Raw genomic sequence first — 25,123 nt, 5'->3', positions numbered from 1 at the left:
CTGGTTCACATACGTTTCCCTTAGCTGCGTTGAAAGCTACCTTAAGGGGATATTTTAAAAGTTGACTCGGTGGATGCGCCGTTCAGATAGGACGTAAACCTCTTGTAACTTAGTTACAATGTGCAAAATGAACTTCCACTTCTTCAGGACACTTTTTAAAGCTTTAAAATTTGTTACTATTGTTTTAATTAAGTTGCATTTGATAGAACCATCTGATAAAGTAGTGCCAAGCCCTGTGCGTCATTGTCTGTTAGGTGAATGGTTCATGTAAGTTACTCCTACGTGGATGGTCCGAGCTTCCAATCAAGACCATTCTTATTGATTATTTTATTTGAGCTACGCTCATACTGTATATTCCACAAGTTCAAGTTTGAAGTAATGTAGTCACAGCTAGTTTAATTCGAAATAATTTTCCAATATTATATTTGTTACTAAATTTACATGGCACTCCTCACTGTTTGTAGCCCTGCATAAATGCAAAATTGTTTTAAAAATATATTTTACTTTCAAGTTTTATTGTTTTTTTAAATTGTCCTTCAACTTTATTTTATAATTATTTTCTATTTCTTAATTATAACATATTTTCTATTTATATTGTATTCTATGTTACACGTTTATTATTTATATTTTATGTCTTACCTTTGAAAAGGAGCTTTTGACAATTCAGAGCAGCAGCGACATACTCAGGATGCAGGCCTTTGCAATCAAGAGCTTTTGCCCCCACGAAATCACTACTTTTTTTGTAATTTATATCTAATTTTAGAGATGATGATAGCAGGGGCGGATTCAAGGGAGTGCGCTCGGACGATCACATCCCGCAGAATAGTGAACTTTTTATACTTTATATTTTAAAAATAAAACATATCCTAAGTATTTTTCATCTTTGTAGTATAAACGTAAATTAAAACCTAAAGTAGATAAGCCTTACTTTCTTAAGAAAGTTAATTCTGCAGAAGAGCTCTTTCTCATGTTCTATTTTTTTCTTTTCTTTCCTTTCTTTTCTTTCGTTCTTTCTTTTTTCTTTTCATTTTTTTGCAATCCGCTCTTACCTTGATTTGACTTCGAACGACCGCCCCTGGATGATAGACATTTTAGTAAAATATGCCCTCAATCGCTGAAATAAATTCCTGTCAAGCTTTCGATCGCTGAAATAAATTTCTGTCTACGCCCCTGCAAAACAGTGACGATTTTAGGGAGTGATCAGTTAGTAATGCCTCCCTGGAGCAACGACACTTCCCCAGAAGTCATATCTCCGATAATTCAGAATGTGATTTGTGCATTATCACTTTTCACTCTCAGTGTCTTGAAACGCACCAAAAACGAACTGTTCTGAAGTATTTACTGGTTCTCCCTATGACCCCATTTCAATATGGCCAACCTTGGACATATACACATCTGAAATATCACCTTTTATGTCAATGATCCCGAAAATTATCCATTCGACACAAATATAGGATATTTTCGATTCTTTATTCCTGTCACCCTCCCATTGTCAACTCGAAGCCAACCAAGGCTTATTTTAGACTTACGCAGCATCCACAGTGTCACTTTTCATCTTTGCACATGAATTCGACACTAATTTCGTTCGTATTTGACTACTTTTACATGTCACCTTCACCTCTTGGTAGGGATTTTTTCAGTATCTCGCCCCCACAACTATGGAGAAATTTCAACCAACTAAGTATAATTATAAATTATCATCTGAAACAACACTACGGGTGATCTTTTTCGCAGAGGAATTCGTTAACTACTGTTTCAATATCAATGTATTGGCTTTTTTGCTCTGCATGCTGGAGATTGCCAAAGAGCTAAACTTCATTCTGTACTATTGTGATATGAGTATAGTGGTTTAATTCACTGAATACTCGCTTAGATGATGCTCTCGTCACAGAAAAAGTGATAGAGTTATAAAAGAAAAAAACGAAACGAAATATTTAAGTTTTACGTCCCACGTTATGCAGACTACGCTAATGGAGACAGTGATGGTGAGAAACGAATGAAATCGTTTAATGAAGAAAGTGGGATGAAACTGGAGAAGCCCAAGAAAACTCATGCACACTGTGTTTGTCCATAATAAAGTTCATTCAGCGCGAGCTGGGATCTAACCAACAACTCCATGCGCCATAGGTAAAGTTATAAAAGAATAGGCGTCTAAACAAATACGGAACACTACTATCAATGAGAGTTATATAAGATTAGATGTTTAGTTATTTCATTCTAAGTTGAAATTTCAATCAATCTTGATCTTCATTACTGTTCGAAATCCGGACCAACCAGTATTCCCTACTAGGGTAAAGATTAATTGATCGCCAACAGAAATCGAAAATCATCTGTATAACCCCACGTTCCATTATTCCATATACACAATTAAGAGTCCAGCGGAACCTACCAGTTAATAAGTTTTCTTCTTCTTATTATTATTTTAACACCTCAAAAATATAGGCTCATAATTGAACCACTCATTGAAAAAAGGGAATAAGTACATAAAAATATTTTTTCCACTTTTAAGCTTTTCTCACCAATTGCAGTGCTACAATACAAGATTCTTCTTCTTGTCTTAGAGTTTGTCAGTTCTTTTGCTACAATTAATCAGTTATACACGTGTTGAAACAAATACAAATACGCCTCGGGAAGGTTTTTTTTAGCGTTTCTGAAAACTTAGGTCTGATGTACTTATTCCTTTTTGCTGGAAATAGTTGCTACAAGGACGTGATAAATCTTTTCGGTAGACTTCACAGTCTATAGCTCCTTTACAACTTCCTTTTCATCTAAGGCTAAGTAGTTACATTTTAGACATTGAGGAAAAAGTGTGAAATTAATTAAAACCCTTCAAAGTGGAGCTACGAATCTTCAATGGAGCCCATTTTGCTGTTGGCCTCGCTCAACGCACTCCCGTCACTGTTCAGGGTGCACGATGGAGTTTCTCCCTTTTAGGAATACTTTCTAAGACAGTACTAGTTTTTTTTACAGCTGTTTCAATTGTTGTATTTGCTAGAACTGTCGGTTAAAGGAAACAAAAGATCCTATACTCAAACACAAATCATCTCTCTAGAAGCTCAAATGGAAAACGAAACGAATCGTCGTAAACATGTTACGTTCTTGAAGAGGAAAACAGCAAAACATTGATTGCACAAACGTATAATGGTATCATTTGCTTCCAAATTTAAAACTTATAGAAGTTGATGGCTTGTTAGGTGAGGGGTTAGTGAACAGGATTTTTGTACTGATGGTCCAGGGTTCGAATCTCGTCCGTTGTTCTTACGTTTTGTTTCTTTAAGCTACACTGAGTTTGTTCATTCCAATTCTTTAAGTTTGAATTGAATCTAATACCAGTTAGTGAATTAAAAGTAGCTAACATTATTTTCAAATACGAGACGTTATTACATGCTTGTCAATAGCTCACAAAACTCAACTTTGATATAAACTCTTGCAGCCTTCATTTAACTCATTTCTTGACGTGTTTTGTTACAAAACTAATGAATCGTGGCGAACAAAATTGCTTTACCAGATAATGGTGACTGCTTTGAAACCAAATGACAAGTATGAGAATTAAACGTATCATATCTGTAGTTTGGTGTGGAGAAGAAACCAAATAGCGAACGAAAGGTTTAAGAACAACCACGTTATTAATATAAACTATGCCACAGATTATTGACTTATATGATTAAAAAATTCGAAAGAAATTTTGAAAGAGCGAAAAATACTAACTTAGAATATTGTAACTGGAGGCAACGAAATCTAATTTAAACATACTAAAACATACCAATTAACGCATATAGAGCGTGGATCTGTGCTCAAGGCGCTAGCTAATAGTCTGGAGGTTCTCAAGTCGGAGCCATGTGTGAATATTTTGTTTAAATTTAGAATTTTTGGTGATCATTAGTCGGCGATGACACACGTTTAATTGTCTTAAGGTATTTGAATATTTTGATCTTTTAATATTTGTATGATCAAATCTTCAATAATAATAATAATAATAATAATAATAATAATAATAATAATAATAATAATTATTATTATTATTATTATTAGCAAAGTAATTCAATAACACGTTAATATCTTTAATTATTTCTCGATAACTACTCGAACCTAAGGCGTCCTCGAATCTAAGTCGCACCCCGATTTCGCTGGGCTAAATTAAAGAAAAATAGTAATATGTTATGGTTTTACTATTACTAAAGCACTCTTTGATATTGGTCATTTTCGATGATTTTATGTATCCCTCTCCCCTCTCCATGTTGGGGGCACGGTATGACAAAAATTATCCCAGACTCGAATGTCATGTACGTTGAAAATTTGATCGAAATCTGTTGGATGGTTCAAGAGTTCTATTTATTTTTATATATTAATCGCCCCTTCTCTAATCCTCTCCAATGTTCTACCGTCAAAGTGAAAATATTAAAACAAAAGTTTCTAGGCCCGAACGTCGTCTATGTTGAAAATTATATCGAGATCGGTCAGGTGATTCAAGAGTTGTTAAGTTTTATTCATTTTTATAGATATCTCCCCTCCCCTCCTCCTACCCTACGTTCTACCATCAAGGGGATATGATAAAAACCACCCCAGGTCCGAACCTCATCTATGGTGATAATTTGATTAAGATCAGTTCGGTGGTTTAAGCGTGATGAAGTCACCAAGACAGCATTTTTATTTTTATTTTTTTACATAGTCCCCCCTTCCCCTGCCCTACATTGTGCCGTCAAGGCAAAAAATGAAAACATCCCAGGTCCGAACCTTATCTATATTGAATGTTTGATTGATTGGGATCAGTCGGATTGTTCAAGAGTTATTAAGTTTTATTCATTTTCATATATTTACCCTCCCCTCCTCTTCCGCAAGTTCTAATATCAAAATGAAATAACGAAGCTTCCCAGGTTCGAATCTCATCTATGTTCAAAATGTGATTGAGAACGATCGGGTAGTTCAAGAGTTATTCACCACCGAACATTGTCACTTTTATTTTTATATTTATAGCTGTTACGTATCTTCCCCCTCCTCTCCATCCTTTACGTTATTCCGTCAAAGTGAAATGGTAAAATCCATCCCTCGCGTTAATCGAGACGGGGACATATAGCCTTATTGCTGACGTCCCCATTAATCCCCCTACTCATACCGTTTAGTGTGTTTAAGTTAGTTTTTTTTTTGTCTTCAGTTGCAAATTTCTAAGTTATTTTTCTTTGTTTCAAAATTCTCGCATTTCTTGTATGATAATACAAGTTAATAATCTTTGACTTGTTTTATATTAATAATCTGAGTTGTTCTTAAACCTTTGGTTCCCAATTTTGTTTTGTCTCTACACCAAACTACAGATATGACAAATTTAATTCTTATTTTTTACATTTGCTTTCAAAGCGGTTGCCATGAACTGCTTAAAAGCACTTTTTCCGTCACGAAACACCCAGCAGGGGGCGTACGATATCGTCTACAGCAATGAGAGGAAACTCCGCCTTGATACGTGACGTCACATGAAGCACGTTCCGTTCAAACACCTAAGCAAAGCTATCATTTTGCTTCTGGTGTGAAAATGGCTCACTACGAAGCTTGTGTTAAAAGCAGCGTGGTTGCTTTAATTGAGCATGCGGGCATGAACTATAGCGAGGCAGGCGCGAGATATGGCGTTAATCGTGCTACAACACGGAGGTGGTGGAGGAGATATGAGGAAACAGGAGGTGTAAGACGTAAAAGAGGAAGTGGACGACAAAGAGTTTCCTCTGCCGAAGAAGACCAGAGTGTAATTGCCCAATGCCGTGAGCACCCTTTCTTGTCTGCCCGACAGTTACGAGAGGAAACCAATTTCCCAGGCGATGTTACGACTGTCCGTCGTAGACTCAAATCCTTTGGTTTGAGATGATACAGGGCAGCTGTTAAGGAGCGACTAACAAAAGACCACATAGTTGACCGTCTGGCGTTTGCACAGTTAAATATTGCATGTGTGTGGGACGAGGTCGTTTTCACAGACGAAAAAAATATTTTCCAGTGCAAACTTCGGGCCGAAGCGTGTTTACCGCCCCCCTGGAAGAAGGTATGCCTCTGAATACGTTTACCGTTGTGGTCGAATGGGACATGTAACTGTCCACTGTTGGGCATGGATATGCAAGGCTGCAAATTTCGGAGGAATCTACAGGATTCCTGGTCGCCTAAACGCCCACAAGTATGTGGAACATCTGGATGAAACGCTTCCGGAAATAAAAGCTCATGTAGGTGACGGCATATTATATTTGCAACAGGACAATAGCTCGATACATAATTCAAATGTGGTTCAGACATGGTTGCAGAGGCAACCTGATGTCGAAATAGTTGACTGGGTTCCTCATGGAGCAGATCTGAACCCTATTGATAATATGTGGGCCTCTGTTGCAAGAACATTGCGGGAAACCTGGTCGAACAATCTTCCACGAACATCTAATGATCTTTGGGAGCGTGTTGAAGATGCGTGATCGATCTGTTGCACCCAACGCTATATCTCTCGCCTGGTGGATTCAATGCCACGGCGTATGGCAGATGTAATCGAGTCCCAAGGGGACTATATACACTATTAATAAATGCTCGCCCACAACACCATCAGCCCTCTCGAGGCTACCTAATTCGACCCACTTATTAACAAAATTTTATGAAATACATTACGCGACACCAGTGAGTGTAAGTGTCTCAGTTTGTTCTGCATTAATAAAGAGGCTAACGTGCGAGACTTGGTGGCCGAGTGGTATTATGCTTGCTATGTAAACCAAAACTTCCTGTAACAGTGGTTCGAATCTAGTGAAGAAGACCCCTACTTTTTATCACCAGGGATATTTGCAATACGCCTTCTGCTATGTCCGCCTTCGTACGGTCTATTATATGACACATAATGTGGACCGCCATAAGTTTTTAGTAAACAGTTTGTAAATATATGAACAAATACCTAGGTATATTAGAGTAACAATGGAATATAGTACTTTCGTCTGACCGACGTCGCTCTGCAAATGTTCACTGTATTACACCGGAAGATGAATTAAATAAAGACTGGAAAATTTGATATAAAAGTTGTTACGTAATAAGTTAAAGACAAAATATGTAATTATAATCTCGTATTTGAAACTAATTTCGACTACAATTAATTCTCTACCTGCTTTCATAAATAATCCAAACCAAACTTCGAGGTTTGGAATGCACAAACTAAGTGTAGCTAAGAGAAAAAAGTAACAAGAAGAGCAGAGATTCGAACCCACGACCACCAGCGTAAGAATTCCTTTTACTAACCCTTCATCTATCAAACCATGACGTGAACATGACTTTTGTAAGTTATAAATTTGTATCCAAGAAACATCATTAAGCGTATGTGCAACTACTGCTTTGCTCTTTTTCTCTTCAAAAGCGTAACATGTTTAGGACGAGTCGTTTCGTTTTCCATTAGAGTTTCGAAAGAGATTATTTGTGCTTGAGTGTAGGATCTTTAGTTTCCTTTAACCGACACTTCTAGGAAATACAACTTAATTCACACAGCAGTTAAAAAAAAAACTCGTACTGCCTTAGAAAGTATTCCTAAAAGCAGAAGCTGCATCATGCATCCTGAACAGTGACGTAACTAACGACAGTGCGTTGAGGGAGCCCAGAGTAAAACGGGGCCCATCGACAATTCGTAATTCCACTATTTTTCCTCGATGTCTAAAATGAGACTACTTTAGCCTTACATGAAAAATAAGCTGTGGAAGGGACTGCGAAGTCTACTGAAAAGATTTATCACGTCCTTGCAGCAACAACTTTAAGTTTTCGAACAGTAATGAAGAAAAAGATTGATTGAAATTTTAACTTAGAATGAAATAACTAAACATCTAATCTTATATAACTCTCATTGATAGTAGTGTTCCGTATTTGTTTAGACGCCCCTTTCTTTTATAACTTTATTTATGGTGCATGGGGTCCTTGGTTCGATCCCAGCTCACGCCGAATGAACTTTATTATGGACAAACACCGTGTGCATGAGTGTCCTCGGGTTTCTCCCGTTTCCTCCCACTTTTTCATTAAACAATTTCATTTATTTCTCGCCATTACTCTCTCCATTAGCATAGTCGGCATAATCATGGGACGTAAAAAATAGATATTTCATTTCATTTTTCTTTTATAACTGTATATCACTTTTTCTGTGACGAGAGCAACATCTAAGCGAGTATTCAGTAAATTAAACCACTAAAACCTATATTCATTGCACAATAGTGCAGATGAAGTTTAGTCCTTTGGCAATCTTCAGCATGGACAGCAAAAAAAGCCAATACATTGATATTGAAACAGTAGTTAACGAATTCCTCTGCGAAAAAATCACCCGTACTGTTATATTTCAGATGATAATTTATAATTATACTTAGTTGGTTGAAATTTCTCCATAGTTGTGGGGGCGAGATACTGAAAAAATCCCTACCAAGAGGTGAAGGTGACATGTAAAAGTAGTCAAATACGAACGAAATTAGTGTCGAATTCATGTGCAAAGATGAAAAGTGACACTGTGGATGCTGCGTAAGTCTAAAATAAGCCTTGGTTGGTTTCGAGTTGACAATGGGAGGGTGACAGGAATAGGAATCGAAAATATCCTATATTTGTGTCGAATGGATAATTTTCGGGATCACTGACATAAATGGTGATATTTCAGATGTGTATATGTCCAAGGTTGGCCATATTGAAATGGGGTCATAGGGAGAACCAGTAAATACTTCAGAACAGTTCGTTTTTGGTGCGTTTCAAGCATGGGCGGCGATTAGGGGGAGCAAAGGGGGACAGTTGCCCCCCCCCACTTTTTTGAAATGACCCATTAATGTATATAATTTCATTTGGAAATATAAAGGTTTTGTATGTATTAATGGTTCATAGAATAAAAATGGTGCCATAAAATATTTGCCGTTCCGTGAGTACGTATTGGTTGTCTTCCCGTACAGTGAACAAAGCTACATGAATTGCGTTTTAATTGCCACGAAAAATGGCCCAAAAATTAACCGATTGGAGTGCCACAATTCGAGTGTACTTTCATTTCTTCTTAAAAGGGCTCGATATGTTAGCCAGTCGCTTTAGAACTAATTGAGATAACATTTCGAAAAAAAAAAAAAAAAAACTTCACAAGGAGTTTTTTTTTTTCAGAAACAATGTTCCGGGTCGCACATTCAGTATTCCGGGGGAGCACTGCAGGTACTATTCTATTTATTATTATATTATAGACGTATTATTTTGGTCTCCTTCGGGGGGTGGGATACTCTCAGAGCTTCGGGGGGCATTGCCTCCCAAAAGCATGTCTGGAAGAAACACTGTTCCCAAATTATTATTATTGTCGACAGTTCCTAAAATGTCTTTTCTTCTTTCTAATGGTAAGGAATATTTTGATTTGATTTTTTTGAGTTTAACATCCCGTTCAGCAGTGAGGCTATATGAGATGTGGACCTACTGATTAACGTGGAATACAAACCACATGAGCTCTCGCCAGGAATCGAACCCGGGTCTTTCACGTCAAAGGTGTGGCATTGTTTTGCAGGATAATATATGAATTTAGGGGTAAACATACTGTATACAATTTTGTATATACAATTAAATTTAGTGAATTCAACATAATTCTAGGTTTTAGGATTATTTTGCATAACTGGAATGTGGAGTGATTCTAAGTATTGTTGAGTTTTGATGTATTCCAAGAAAGTAAAACCTGTACCTAATGGCAACGAACATTTTTCGGGAAGCTGCAAAAGTATTTCTTTAAATATCGCAGCATATGCTTGTAGTATTTACTGTTTTTCTAAGAGTAATAACATGTAATAACATACATGGAATTAAAAATATAAGTTGTTCCTTAATTTCCAGTTTCAATATAACTTTTGCGAAACAAGCCTCATTTTTCATTACTGTTCGATTAATATTATTCTTTCTTTTTGTTTTGCGAATTTGTTATCAAATAAGCCCCTAATCTGACGACACAATTTTCCAGACAGAATTTTAAGATGTTCATGAGCAAGGAATCAAATCTCTTCTTACACCTTCGTTGTTTAAGAGTAAAAAGGGCTAGTAACTACTTGCGTTGCTCTTGTCAATTTACTTAGTAAAATATGAAACACGATATACGGTATTTTAACTGGAAAATACAGTAACCTAATAATTATACACCCTTTTGTCAGACAAAATGTTAGAAGCAACCAAAAAACTAACATTGATATACAAATATTGAGATCATGTCTTGCCCCCCGACTTTTGACGTCCAACCGCCGCCACTGGTTTCAAGACACTGGGAGTGAAAAGTGATAATGCACAAATCACATTCTCAATTATCGGAGATATGACTTCTGGGGAAGTGTCGTTGCTCCAGGGAGGCATTACTAACTGATCACTCCCTAAAATCGTCACTGTTTTGCAGGGCCGTAGACAGAAATTTATTTCAGCGATCGAAAGCTTGACAGGAATTTATTTCAGCGATTGAGGGCATATTTTACTAAAATGTCTATCAGCCAGGGGCGGATCCAGCATGATTGTTTGGGAGGGGCGGTCGTTCGAAGTCAAATCAAGGTAAGAGCGGATTGCAAAAAAATGAAAATAAAAAAGAACGAACGAAAGAAAAGAAAAAAATAGAACATGAGAAAGAGCTCTTCTGCAGAATTAACTTTCTTAAGAAAGTAAGGCCTATCTATTTTAGGTTTTAATTTACGTTTATACTACAAAGATGAAAAATACTTAGGATATGTTTTATTTTTAAAATAAAAAGTATTAAAAGTTCCCTATTCTGGGGGATGCGATCACCCCAAACACACTCCCCTGGATCCGCCCCTGCTATCACCATCTATAAAACTAGATATATATACAAACAAAGAGTAGTGATTTCGTGGGGGCAAAAGCTCTGGATTGCAAAGGCCTGCATCCTGTGTATGTCCCTGCTGCTCTGAATTGTCAAAAGCTCCTTTTCAAAGGTAAGACATAAAATGTAAATAATAAACGTATAACATAGAATACAATATAAATAGAAAATATGTTATAATTAAGAAATAGAAAATAATTATAAAATAAATTTAAAGGACAATTTTAGAAAAAAATCAATAAAACTTGAAATTAAAATATACTTTTAAAACAATTTTGCATTTATGCAGGGCTACAAACAAGTGAGGAGTGCCATGTAAATTTAGTAACAAATATAATATTGGAAAATTATTTCGAATTAAACTAGCTGTGACTACATTACTTCAAACTTGAACTTGTGGAATATACAGTATGAGCGTAGCTCAAATAAAATAATCAATACGAATGGTCTTGATTGGAAGCTCGGACCATCCACGTAAAAGTAACTTACATTAACCATTCACCTAACAGACACTGACGCACAGGGCTTGGCACTACTTTATCAGATGGTTCTATCAAATGTAACTTAATTAAAACAATAGTAACAAATTTTAAAGCTTTAAAAAGTGTCCTGAAGAAGTGGAAGTTCATTTTGCACATTGTAACTAAGTTACAAGAGGTTTACGTCCTAACTGAACGGCGCATCTACCGAGTCAACTTTTGGAATATCCCCTTAAGGTAGCTTTCAACGCAGCTAAGGGAAACGTATGTGAACGAGTAATAGATAGTCATGGTTCGATGACCACAAGGCTCGTGGTTCGAAACCCGTCGCCGAAACCAGATTTTTTAAAATCTTAATTCCTCAGTTCTGAAGATCTTTCTCTCCTTTCGTAATCATCTGATGCTCTAAACAGAGTTCTCCACATTAATTCGACAACTGCCTAATGTGATCCTCGCAGTTCGAAAACTTCCCTTCTTATCTTTCACAAAATCAGAATTTTCGTCATAATACGAATGCTGTCCGTTCATTTTTTTCCCCAATTCTAAATCTGTGTATACAAATCATTCCTCTCTGTCTCCATACTTGAATCTCTCTCTCTCTCTCTCTCTCAATGTCACCCAGGAAGTCATATGGCTTGAGATCAAACCTTCGACTCTTGAAACCAAATGTAAGCTCTTTAGCAATGTGCTATCGTAGCTCTATAGGTTTGTTGTTAAAACCAGTGTCTTTTAGACTTTATTCGGGAGGGGGGGGAAGGAAGAGATTCTCCGGCGACATAAGATTTTCACTTTTTATTAGTGTATTACTATACATTTGATCAAATAATACGTATTTATGAAGCTCAAGAGAGGGGGAATTACACCCTCCTGTCCTTCCCAAATGACGCCCCTGAAACATTTGCTTGCACTTACTGAAAAGAAATTCAATGAATCATTGAATAAAACTCGTTTCTGTCCGTAGATATTTTAGAGCTCTCGGCAATTTCCATAGATTTCTTAGGGAGATCTTACTAGCTTGCACTCTTTAAAGAAAGAAAAGAATGAAACTAAAGATAGTTATGAAGCTCTGGGAAGATTGTGTGACTTTCCTTTAATTTAGGCTCTTAAAAATATTTCAGAACAAACGAATGGAAAATACTGTTTTAAAGCTATAACGTTGTAAACTTGATTCCTGTTTCTTTTTCAGCTGAATGGAAAGAGTGTACTACGTCACACACACTGCTTTAGACAAGGAGAGGTGGAGGACGGGGAGGAGTTGGAATAAATACTAGAAACAACTAATCGATTGATACATGTATTGCGGGAATGCATAAGAAAACTGGGCAAGAGTTTGTTATTCATTTGGACTTAGAATTTTTGTAACAAATTTTATGCCGCGGACTTTACCATACCCTAAATATTTCAGTCGTAATGAAATCGGTGTGGCAAGTTTGGTCAGTTTCTGCTGGAAAGTATGGCAAATAAAGCTGGTTGTTTAACAATGGTGACCTCGAACAATGAAAGTAACAACAATATGTGAAATCAGCATGCACCATGCGTTGGATATTTCAATTGTAAATACATGTAGGTGTGCAAAGTTCAGTCAGTCTCTGGTAGCAAGAATCGAATATAAAGTTCATTGTTTAATTAACAATGGTAGCCTCCAACATTGAAATTAAGGACAATATATGAAATCGACATGTACCGTTCTCTAGATATTTGAATCTTAATGGGTATGCAATGTTTGGTCTGTTTCTGGTAGAAAGAATGAAAGATTGTGTTGATTGTTTATTTAACAATGGTGGCGTCCAATAATGAAATTAGCAACATGATGGAATCGACATGTACCATTCCCTAAGTATTTCTATCGTACATTGCCGTGCAAAGTTTGATCAGTTTTTGGTGGAAAGTGTGGCGGATAAAGTTGATTGTTTTTTAACAAGTCGCCTCCAACAATGAAAGTAACAACAACATGTGAAACCGACATGCACTATTCCAAAGGTGTTTTAATCGTAAATGGTGTGCAATGTTTGGTCAGTTTTTGGTGAAAAGTGTGGCAAATAAAGTTGATTGTTTATTTAACAATGGTTGCCACTAATGATTATTTAAGAATGATGAGCCCAACAGTGAAGCTAACAACAATATGTGAAATCGGCATGCACCATTCCTTGGATATTTCAGTTGTAAATTCATGTAGGCCCTAGGTGTGCAAAGTTCAGCCAGTTTCTGGTAGCAAGTATGGAAGATGAAGTAGATTGTTTATTTAACAATGGTGCCCTCCAACAATGGAACTGACAAGATGTGAAATCAATATGTATTCCCTAGATATTTCAATCGTAAATGGATTTACAAAGTTTGGTCAGTTTCTGGTAGAAAGTATAGGAGATAAAGTTGATTGTTTATTTAAGAATTTTGGCCTTTAACAATGATACTAACAACAATATGTGAAATCGGCATGCACCGTTCCCTAGATTTTGTAACGTCCATTAACTTGAATTATTCATTTTATTTTTGTTTTAATTTTATTAGTTGCGTATGTTAACATTGGCGACGGTGGCGCCATCTACCGTGCTAGACACAAACTATTTGGACGTTAAATATAACAGAGATATTAAGGGTATGATTGCACTGTAATGAAATGAATTTTTAGTTTGTAGCATTCCACGATTATGCGGTTTAGGCAAAAAGAAAGAAAGTGAGTGATTATGAAATTAAATTTTTGTGCTCTCCGACCAGGAATCGCACCTGAACCACGTGCACCAAAGACACATACGGTATCCACTAGGCCATTGGGGAGAGCATGATTGTGTTGAATTTTAAGAGTCGCGTTGAGCACTGAGGCTATATGAGACGTGGGCATTCAGCTTAACGTAAGATCCAAAACACATAATCCATAACACCTGAAATCGAACACAGGCTTCCCACGCCAAGGCGCCGTACGCTAATTGTATAACCAAGAGAGTGCTCGAGATTAAGATTATATTTTTTCTTAAGGTTAACATGTATAATCTAAGTATGTTAAATTATTGTTCTTACCACAACTCTCGTTGCATCTTGCTTTATAAAAAAGCTGAATATCAAAGGAGTGATCAGCAATACGACCATGCATGATCCCTGGTTTCCAAGATTCTTTGAATACGAGGGTTCTCGTCCTTCTAGTCCTGCTCCTCCAGTCGTTGGGGACTGGCCTTTCGGCGGTTTCGGCATACCCGGCATATCCGGCATACCCGGCATACCCGGCCATTGTCTGAGTTTGCCGCCGAACATGTCCTCCGCTAGTTTTTCCATTTCTTTTTGGCTAAGTTCCGTATAAGCTGCTACAGCGTATATAATATCTATTATTATGCAAAGTACCTAAAAAAGAAAAGGACTGTCAGTAATTTTTCCATCGCTCTTCATTTTACAGCAAAAATATTGATTGTTTAGGAGGAAGGAGAACTGGAATGGGAATCATTTACGATTACACTGACAAGTTGTCAGGCAAAGCTGTTGGTTTATTGTTAGGAACTTGCTATCTAAGCTAGCATTTATAACTTTAACAAATATTTGGAGATTTTTCTTTTACGTTTTTTGAGTAAAATTGATCCCTTTACATAGAGTGTTTCCGATTTATGGGGACGAAAGTAAACATGCATTACCTTCTAAAATATCATGCCGCCACCATTGATAATGCTCTTTGTGATGGCTGAGAGTTCAGGTTATTGCTATGCAGCGGAGTTTAAAATTGGAGCAATATGGTGCCAAGTACAGTCATGTCGAGATTAGTCCACTTCTTCTGGCCGGCTTTCCAAAGACCTTTTCCATCTTTCCAAAGTCGTAAGTGTTCACGTTTTCTTTTCTTCTTTAACAGCCCCAGTTGGACAGTAACGAGTTAGCGACGCGTCGGATAACTTAACAGAAATTTCGCTGTACGGGATGGCATGTATTCTCATTGCGCACTCCATACCTGTCAAAAATTGACGTGTGGGAGCAGATGCATGGCTTTATCACTGATTCTAATGTAGTCATACATTATGAAAATCTTTATCAGAGAGCTGGAATTTCTGGGACTCCGAAACAGTGAGGTTAAGACAGATGTCTGAGGCCGTATTGACTTTCACGTTTTTAGGTACGCGGCGGATGGTTAATTTGCCATTTGTGGGTGAATCCTGCAGTTAATGAAACTTTTGATGAAACTTTCCTTTGTTCTCTCCGTAGGTAGTAATATATATATGCCCAGATTTGGTTGTAGTCGGATAAACATTTGCCTTGTCTAAAGTGGACTCAAGGCAGCGTTCAAACAAGCGCAGTCTCGTCTAGATTGAGAAATAGCGTTCTTGCTCTAAGTATCATCTCGAATCGAAAATGGTGGTCTCTGTTCCGTCTCATGCCAAATCTTGATTTTTATATCGTAATTTCGAAATAAATTGAAAACGTACGAAGTAGTATATCTTTCGGTCTGACATTTCTTTGTATTTTTTCACTTCATTCTTGATTGGAGAATTATTCAGGGCGTCTTTTACTTTGTGGCTAAGTGGTTAACGTACATGCTTTCTGTGTGCATGCTCGCGGGTTCGATCCTCAGAGGATATATCAGGCCTTGGATTAAAGCCCCAAGTAGTGATTCGAACTCCACTTTAAGGAGTAGATCTTGACTAACATAGTCTCAGTACTAAAAGGGGACATTAACCACTCAAATACAATGCTATAGTTTGTTTCCTTCTTCTTGAATCAGTGTTATTAAAAATACACCTTACCCTGGTAAATACTATTCGAGATGGAGGCAAACATTTCTAAAGCGAGACGAGAAAGAGACTGTTTCTCGACTCAGTTCGCTATTTCTCTATCTTTTAGTCTCGTCTTGGTTCCATCCCTACTTGCCAGCTGTATGAAAGCTGCCTTGTGGGTGAAAAGTTGAAAGATAAAGACATACCGAAGATACATTGGGATTGAGGTCGAGGTTTAAGTCACGATCGCTGCCTCGATAATGACACAAACACATGGATTTAGATGGGTAAACACATGCCGGAGATGTACGCTACACCCTGACCTAGTGGTCGAACGCGATGATGAATTAGTCGTCGCGATAATAAACAGGCGATTTTGTTTTCACATCGGTGTTCAGGGAATCTTCGCTGTGGCTCTTGTTGTCATTGGTACTAGGGTGGGGACACCTGAGAGTGTTTTTTCCTACTGCGCATGCGCAAAACAAGCCACGCCCCCTTCGCGCTGATTGGCTGGCTCAGGTCACGTGACCACGGCCACGCCCACGGCCCCGCCCACCTTGAACCGTCCAACCACGGTCTTTTACGACCTCCATTTTAGAAGTACCTACTGCGCACCTCGGGTCATGTCGCGCTGATTGGTCGGCGCCACCCACTGGACGCACGTACTGCGCACCTCGGGATATGGGGATTTTTCGAACAGGCCACATTGCAGTGGAGACTACGAACACATACCATAGCAGATAATATATAAGATTCGTTCCTTTTTATGAGCACTTTTAACATAGCAGAAATTACAGAGACTACGAACACATAGCAGATCGATAACATAGCAGAGCTAATAAAAGAGCATGGCTTATTATTAACATATATTTTAACATTGCAGTGAAGACTACGAGAACATAGCAGAGCAGATAATCTTTAAGAGATGTATTCGTTCCCTTTTATGAGCACTTTTAACATAGCAGAAATTACACAGAGACTGCGAACACATAGAAGATCGATAACACAGTCTCCATTCACCTATTTAACAAAGCACATATAACATAGCAGAGCTAATAAAAGAGCATGGCTTATTATCAACTTCTATTTTAAGATAGCAGAAATTACTAAGACTGAACATAGCAGATCGATAAAACATTTTCCATCCACCTATTTAACATAGCAGAGCTAATAAAAGAGTATGGCTTATTTTTCAACACCTGTTTGCGCATAGCAAAAATATAAGGGCGTGTACTCGTTCCCTCTTATCAACCCCCTGTGTAACATAGCATTCGTCAATTACTGCATGTCCCAAAAGTACTGACCATCGTGGTAAAAGGTCAAACATGTAAACGAAGCAACATATTGAGGTGCCGTTTCCACATTTAGTAATTGGTCATCAACAGCTACATGTTCCAAAAGTACTGACCATCATGGTAAAAGGTCAAAATCGAAAACGGAGCCACGTATTGAGGTATTGTTTCCACCCTCGGAGCAGACTACGTGCAACGAGTAGGTCGTAAAAGACTATGACCTATTTTTCATCCCCTAAATAACATAGTATACACGCTTGTTACCCCCCACTTCCGGTTCTGATTAAACACACACTCAGACACACTTGGTTGCGTATGCCAAATCCGATTTAGTAGAAATAACACGTATGCGCAGAAACATTTACATTTCCGATTCGATACGCCCTTTGAACCGATTTGGATAAAACTCGGCATATGGGGGTTTTCGACCATGCTGATCACGAATACTACACTTATTTTTACCTGGGTCTTATAGTTTATGTGGGCTACGCCCTTCCTATGACGATTTTATCCAATTTGAATGAATCTCGGCATATGGGGGTTTTCGGACATGCTGATTACGAATATCATATTTATTTTTACCTGGGTCTTATAGTTTATGTGGGATACGCCCTTTCTATGACAATTTTAACCGATTTGGATGAAACTCGGTATATGGGGGTTTTCGGCCTGCTGATTACGAATTTTTACCTGGGTCTTATAGTTTATGTGGGATACGCCCTTCCTATGACAATTTTATCCGATTTTGATGAAACTCGGCATATGGGGGTTTTCGGACATGCTGATTACGAATATCATATTTATTTTTACCTGGGTCTTATAGTTTATGTGGGATACGCCCTTCCTATGACATTTTTATCCGATTTGGATGAAACTCGGCATATGGGTTCTTTTTCGGACATACTGATTACGAATATCATATTTATTTTTACCTGGGTCTTATAGTTTATGTGGGATACGCCCTTTATATGACACTTAAAACCTAATCAGTCGTAAACGAAGCAACATATTGAAGTGCCGTTTCCACATTTAGTAATTGGTCATCAACAGCTACATGACCCAAAAGTGTTAACCATCGAGGTCAAAGGTCAAAAAATTAAACGCGAATAACTTAAACAGAGCAACGTATTGAGGAGCTCATTCCAAATCTAGTAATACGTCATCAACTACTGACTATCGAGGTCAAGGTCAAATATTTAAGCTTTAATAACTTTAAACAAAGCCTGTGTGACCTATTCAGTTTTGTACCAACCTGAGAGAAGTGAAGAATGAATAAATATGATTGGCTTACTTCGAGAAAGAAAGCAAAGATATACCATTTGAACTAAGAGAATTTTAAATCATCTTGTACTATTTAAATATACGCAAAAATAAATTTAAGTTACCTATTCAATTTTGTACCAACGAGAAATGCCATTTTATGTAGCTCAGAATTTTATATCATTTTGTACTACTCAAAGAAACAAAAACCGAAGAAGGATCATTTTACCTAACTCAGACTTTTATACCATTTTGTACTACTCTAATAAACGAAGGAATAGAGTATTTAGTTTTGTACCAACCAGAAAAAAAGAAGTGAAGGATGAATAAAATTTAGGTGGATTATTTTCTTTTGTAATAACTGGAAAAGAGAAAAAGAGCTACTTTAACTAGCTTAGAATTTTATATCATGTACTGTTTAAACAAACGCAAATTGACCATTATGTAACTTTTGAACTACTGAAATGTTCTATTTTTGTATCAATCAGAAAAAACCGAAGAAGGATAATTTTAACAAGTTCATAATTTCTGTAAAGAAAGAATAATTTCGATGTTCTACTTTTTATACCAACGTGAAAAAATAAACTTGCTGAATATTTTATATCATCTTGTACTATTTAAATATACGAAAGAATAAATTTAAGTGACCTATTCAATTTTGTACCAATGAGAAATGCCTTCTTAACTGGAGCGCATTCTAAACTCGAAAACGGAGCCACATACTCAGGTGCTGTTTCCACATTGAGTAATAGGTCATCAGGTACCACAAGTTCCAAAATAGTGGCCATCGAGGTCAAAGGTCAAACCAAATAACTCTTAAATGGATCCACATATTGAGGTGCTGTTTTCCACATTTAGTAATCGGCCACCAACTAGTACAAGTTTCAAAAATAATGGTCATCGAGGTCAAAGGTCAACATACTTAAAACCTAATAACACGAAAACTGAGCCAAATATCGAAGTGGTGTTTCCTCATCTAGTAATTGGTCATCAGGTACTACATGTTCCAAAATAATGATCATCGAAGTCAAAGGTCAAAACTCGAAAATGGATCCACATATTGAGGTGGTGTTTCCACATTTAGTAATAGTTCATCAACCACTGCAAGTTCCAAAAATAATGACCATCGAGATCAAAGGTCAAACTCTCAACGGAGCCACATATTGAGGTGCTGTTGCCACATTTAGTAATTGGTCATCAACTACTACAAGTTCCAAAATAGTGACCATCGAGGTCAAAGGTTAACATACTTAAAACCAAATAACTCTTAAATGGATCCACATATCGAGGTGCTGTTTCCACATTTAGTAATTGATCATCAACTACTACAAGTTCCAAAATCATGACCATCGAGGTCAAAGGTCAACATACTTAAAACCTAATAACATGAAAATTGAGCCAAATATCGAGGTGGTGTTTCCACATCTAGTAATTGATCATCAGGTAGCACAAGTTCCAAAATAGTGGCCATCGAGGTCAAAGGTCAACATACTTAAAACCAAATAACTCTTAAATGGATCCACATATTGAGGTGCTGTTTTCAAATCTAGTAACTGGTCATCAAACACTATAAGTTCCAAAATCATGACCATCGAGGTCAGAGGTCAACATACTTAAAACCTAATAACATGAAAACTGAGCCAAATATCGAGGTGGTGTTTCCACATCTAGTAATTGATCATCAGGTACCACAAGTTCCAAAATAGTGGCCATCGAGGTCAAAGGTCAACATACTTAAAACCAAATAACTCTTAAATGGATCCACATATTGAGGTGCTGTTTCCAAATCTAGTAACTGGTCATCAACTACTACAAGTTCCAAAATCATGACCATCGAGGTCAAAGGTCAACATACTTAAAACCTAATAACATGAAAACTGAGCCACATATTGAGATGCTGTTTCCACATTGAGTAATAGGTCATCAGGTACCACAAGTTCCAAAATAGTGGCCATCGAGGTCAAAGGTCAACATACTTAGAACCTAATAACTCAAAACTAGAGCCTCATATTGAGGTGTTGTTTCCACATTTAGTAATCGGCCACCAACTACTACAAGTTCCAAAATCATGGCCATCGAGGTCAAAGGTCAACATACTTAAAACCTAATAACACGAAAACTAAGCCACATATTGAGATGCTGTTTCCAAATCTAGTAACTGGTCATCAACTACTACAAGTTCCAAAATCATGACCATCGAGGTCAAAGGTCAACATACTTAAAACCTACTAACATGAAAACTGAGCCAAATATCGAAGTGGTGTTTCCTGATCATCAGGTACTACGTGTTCCAAAATAATGATCATCGAGGTCAAAGGTCAAAACTCTTAAATGGATCCACATACTGAGGTACTGTTTCCAAATCTAGTAACTGAACATCAACTTGTACAAGTTCCAAAATCATGATCATCGAGGTCAAAGGTCAACATACTTAAAACCTAATAACACGAAAACTGAGCCAAATATCGAAGTGGTGTTTCCACATCTAGTAATTGGTCATCAGGTACTACATGTTCCAAAATAATGATCATCGCGGTCAAAGGTCAAAACTCGAAAATGGATCCACATATTGAGGTGCTGTTTCCACATTTAGTAATTGGTCATCAACCACTGCAAGTTCCAAAAATAATGAACGCCCAATGAACCAATGAACGCGAATAACTCTTAAACAGAGCAACGTTTTGAAGTGTTGTTTCCAAATCTAGTAATACGTCATCATCTAGTACAAGTTCCAAAATAATGACCATCGAGGTCAAAGGTCAAAACTCGAAAACGGAGAAAAATATCGAAGTGGTGTTTCCACATCTAGTAATTGGTCATCAGGTACTACATGTTCCAAAATAATGATCATCGAGGTCAAAGGTCAAGAAACCACATATTGAGATAACGTTTCCTCATTTAGTAAATTTGTGTGATGTATTCAATTTTGTACAAAGCAGAAAAAAGTGAAGAAGGAATAAATTTGAGAACATAATTTTAACTAGCGCAGAATTTCTGTACCTTTTTGGGCTATTCAAAGAAAGCAAAGATATGCCATTTTAACTAGCTGAGAATTATTTTAGCTAAACGAAGAAAGCGAACATGGACCATTTTACTCAAATTTGGATGGAGTATTTATATTTGTATAAACCAGAAAAAAATGAAGAAGGTCCGTTTTGACTAGTTCAATATGATTACTTTTTCAACCCCTATTTGAACATTTTAACATAGCAGAAATGACATAAGCATGTCCTCAAACTACTGACCATCTTGAACAAAGGTCAAACTCGAAAACGGATCGAAGTATTGAGGTGCTTTTTCCCAGATTTAGCAATTGGTCATCAAAAAAGTACTGACCATCAAGGTCAAAAATTAAAACTCGAAAACAGAGCCACATTTAGTAATTGGTCATCAGGTACTACATGTCCCAAAATTAGTGGCCATCGAGGTCAAAGGTCAAAACTCGAAAACGGAGCCACATACCCAGGTGCTGTTTCCACATTGAGTAATAGGTCATCAGGTACCACAAGTTCCAAAATAGTGGCCATCGAGGTCAAAGGTCAACGTATTATTTAAACAAAACGAAGGGCTAAATTTGAGAAAGCGAACATGAACCATTTTACTCAAATTTGAATGCAGTATTTAGCTTTGTATGAACCAGAAGAAAAAAGTGAAGAAGGACCATTTTAACTAGTTCAATATTTCTGTATAATTTTGTACTACCCAAATAAACGAAATTTTATTTTTGACCAATCACAAGAAAATCAAAGAAGGGTCATTTTAACTAGCCAAGCAGAAAAAAGAATTAACACTTTGTACTAACCAGAAAATAAGAAGGATCAGCATTCTATACTTTTTGTGCCATTTAATTGGGGTGTCCTATTTCCTTTTATACCAACGAGAACCATTTTTAACTGGCTCAGAATTTTATGCCTTTTTGTAAAATTTGTATCAAACCAGAAAAAAGCAAGGAAATATCATTTTAAATAGCTCAGCATGTTATAGCTTTTTGTGTTTTTGGTCTACCCAATTTCTTGACCATGTTGTACTATTTAAACAAACAAAGGAATAAATTTGTGTGACCTTTTCACTTTTATAGCAAGCAGAAAAAGGAAAGAATACATTTGAGTGGCTTAAGCAAGGAAGGTCAATTTATACCTTTTTGTGTTTGACCTATTGAAGAATGAATAAATTTTGTTTGCAATTAAAAAAGCGGAGAAGGTCTACTTTCTGTACAAACCAGAGAAAAACAAATTTGTCTAACCTATTCCCTTTTATAGCAAAGCCCCTTTTAGTTTTATACCAACCATGAAGGTCCATTATACCATTTTGTATTACTCTATTTCACTTTTGTAACAATTAGAAGAAAACAGCTCAGAATTTTATACCTTTGTGGTGTTACATTTTGTATATTTTTGTGTCATTAACTACATATTTGAACGTAATATTTAACCAACCAGAATTGCGTCATAATTGTGTAGAACAGACTACAAAGCAATTAGCGTTCTAAAGAAAACTGATGAATGACGACAAATCATAACAGCATACTTGTCCATTTTGAATCACAGCAGAAGAAGAGATTATATCAAAGTAAGAGAAGTTTTCAAAGTTCCATGTTGCTGCAGATATTTAACAGTTGTATTGCTAGTATAGTGTGTTTCCTACGGTACTGCCTATTGCTCAACGATTCAATTCCTTCCTCGTCTAAGTTCGAAAAGACAAATATATATTTTTGCATTTATGTATTTTATTATAATGGAATATAAGTTTATGGAGTATATTTGAAAAATAATAGAGCATACATCATGATGTTATATTACCTTGAAAACATAATATTAAACACGGAGAATGCATAGAATGTTTTTATTGTAGATATATAAAATTATTTATTTGATTGGTTTTTGCTGAAGAGCAGAAAAAATGACTAGCATGGAAATTGTTTATGTTTCTCCTAGAGAAAAAGAAATTCAGCGTGAAAACGAAAAACCTATACTGTTAATTCACCCGTCTGACCCCGATTTGCCAGATGAATTACGTGATAAAGTGAGAATCATATATCCAACTCAGGAAATAGAAGATGTGTATTATTTTAGACGCTATAATAGATATAATGATGAAATACTCCCGGAAAGTGATGATGACAGTGTTTCAAATATTACCTGTTTTGAACTGGAAGCTAATGAGTGCGGATGTATTAGTGAAAGTATTAGTCATACATGTGTTATACAATTATTTAATGAATATACACCAAATTCAGTATTATTATGTGAAGCATGTTCTAAACATATTGAGAATGAAAAAGATCACAACTGTTTGCTGCAGTATGATTACGAATTATTGCAAAAGGTGTGGAAGATCTTAATTAAATGTGAAATGAGAGAGAAAATCTATAAACTTTATTTAAAGAAGCATTTTAAAGGTTGTAATATTAAGAACACTTATACTGTGGAGAAAAAAATTAATCTGGTATATGAATACATTACAGAGTGTGATTATTATATCAACAAAATAGTAGAAATGTTTTTAGAGAAAGATAAACAATTATTTAATTCTGTAAATGAACACTGAGCCCACTGTAGCATATGCATTTGATTGTGTAAGAATAGAAGAACTTGAACTGTTAACTGGATCAATTTGTATTACTGTACTATTAAGAATTTAATAGATAAGTAACATTGGACTCTGGCAACTGAATTATCAGGGAGAGTCAATTTAAATTGTTCTCTGGATGACACAAAAATATACAAAATGTAACACCACTGAAAACTTCTGTTACTTTGATATAATCTCTTCTTCTGCTGTGATTCAAAATGGACAAGTATGCTGTTATGATTTGTCGTCATTCATCAGTTTTCTTTAAAACGCTAATTGCTTTGTAGTCTGTTCTACACAATTATGACGCAATTCTGGTTGGTTAAATATTACGTTCAAATATGTAGTTAATGACACAAAAATATACAAAATGTAACACCACAAAGGTATAAAATTCTGAGCTGTTTTCTTCTAATTGTTACAAAAGTGAAATAGAGTAATACAAAATGGTATAATGGACCTTCATGGTTGGTATAAAACTAAAAGGGGCTTTGCTATAAAAGGGAATAGGTTAGACAAATTTGTTTTTCTCTGGTTTGTACAGAAAGTAGACCTTCTCCGCTTTTTTAATTGCAAACAAAATTTATTCATTCTTCAATAGGTCAAACACAAAAAGGTATAAATTGACCTTCTTTGCTTAAGCCACTCAAATGTATTCTTTCCTTTTTCTGCTTGCTATAAAAGTGAAAAGGTCACACAAATTTATTCCTTTGTTTGTTTAAATAGTACAACATGGTCAAGAAATTGGGTAGACCAAAAACACAAAAAGCTATAACATGCTGAGCTATTTAAAATGATATTTCCTTGCTTTTTTCTGGTTTGATACAAATTTTACAAAAAGGCATAAAATTCTGAGCCAGTTAAAAATGGTTCTCGTTGGTATAAAAGGAAATAGGACACCCCAATTAAATGGCACAAAAAGTATAGAATGCTGATCCTTCTTCTCATTTTCTGGTTAGTACAATGTGTTAATTCTTTCTTTTTTCTGCTTGGCTAGTTAAAATGACCCTTCTTTGATTTTCTTGTGATTGGTCAAAAATA

At 36.4% G+C, this 25,123-nt stretch overlaps 1 protein-coding gene across 3 annotated transcripts in view; it reads right to left on the bottom strand.

Annotated features, from left to right (window-relative positions):
* LOC145664935 (uncharacterized) overlaps positions 1-25,123 on the bottom strand; it is a 198,332-nt gene that overhangs the window by 80,189 nt on the left and 93,020 nt on the right. For all 3 annotated transcript variants that reach the window (XM_081732050.1, XM_081732048.1, XM_081732047.1), the window contains one exon: positions 14,290-14,607. In XM_081732050.1, the coding sequence (XP_081588176.1) occupies positions 14,290-14,541 (252 nt within the window). In that variant the 5' untranslated portion in view covers positions 14,542-14,607. The remainder of the gene's footprint in view (positions 1-14,289; positions 14,608-25,123) is intronic.

This window comes from Thermobia domestica, chromosome 11, assembly GCF_964235325.1.
Source record: "Thermobia domestica chromosome 11, izTheDome1.hap1.1, whole genome shotgun sequence".
Classification (NCBI taxonomy): domain Eukaryota; kingdom Metazoa; phylum Arthropoda; class Insecta; order Zygentoma; family Lepismatidae; genus Thermobia; species Thermobia domestica.
The sequence above is the reverse complement of the archived record's forward strand: the minus strand, read 5'-3'. Positions and strand labels throughout refer to the sequence as shown.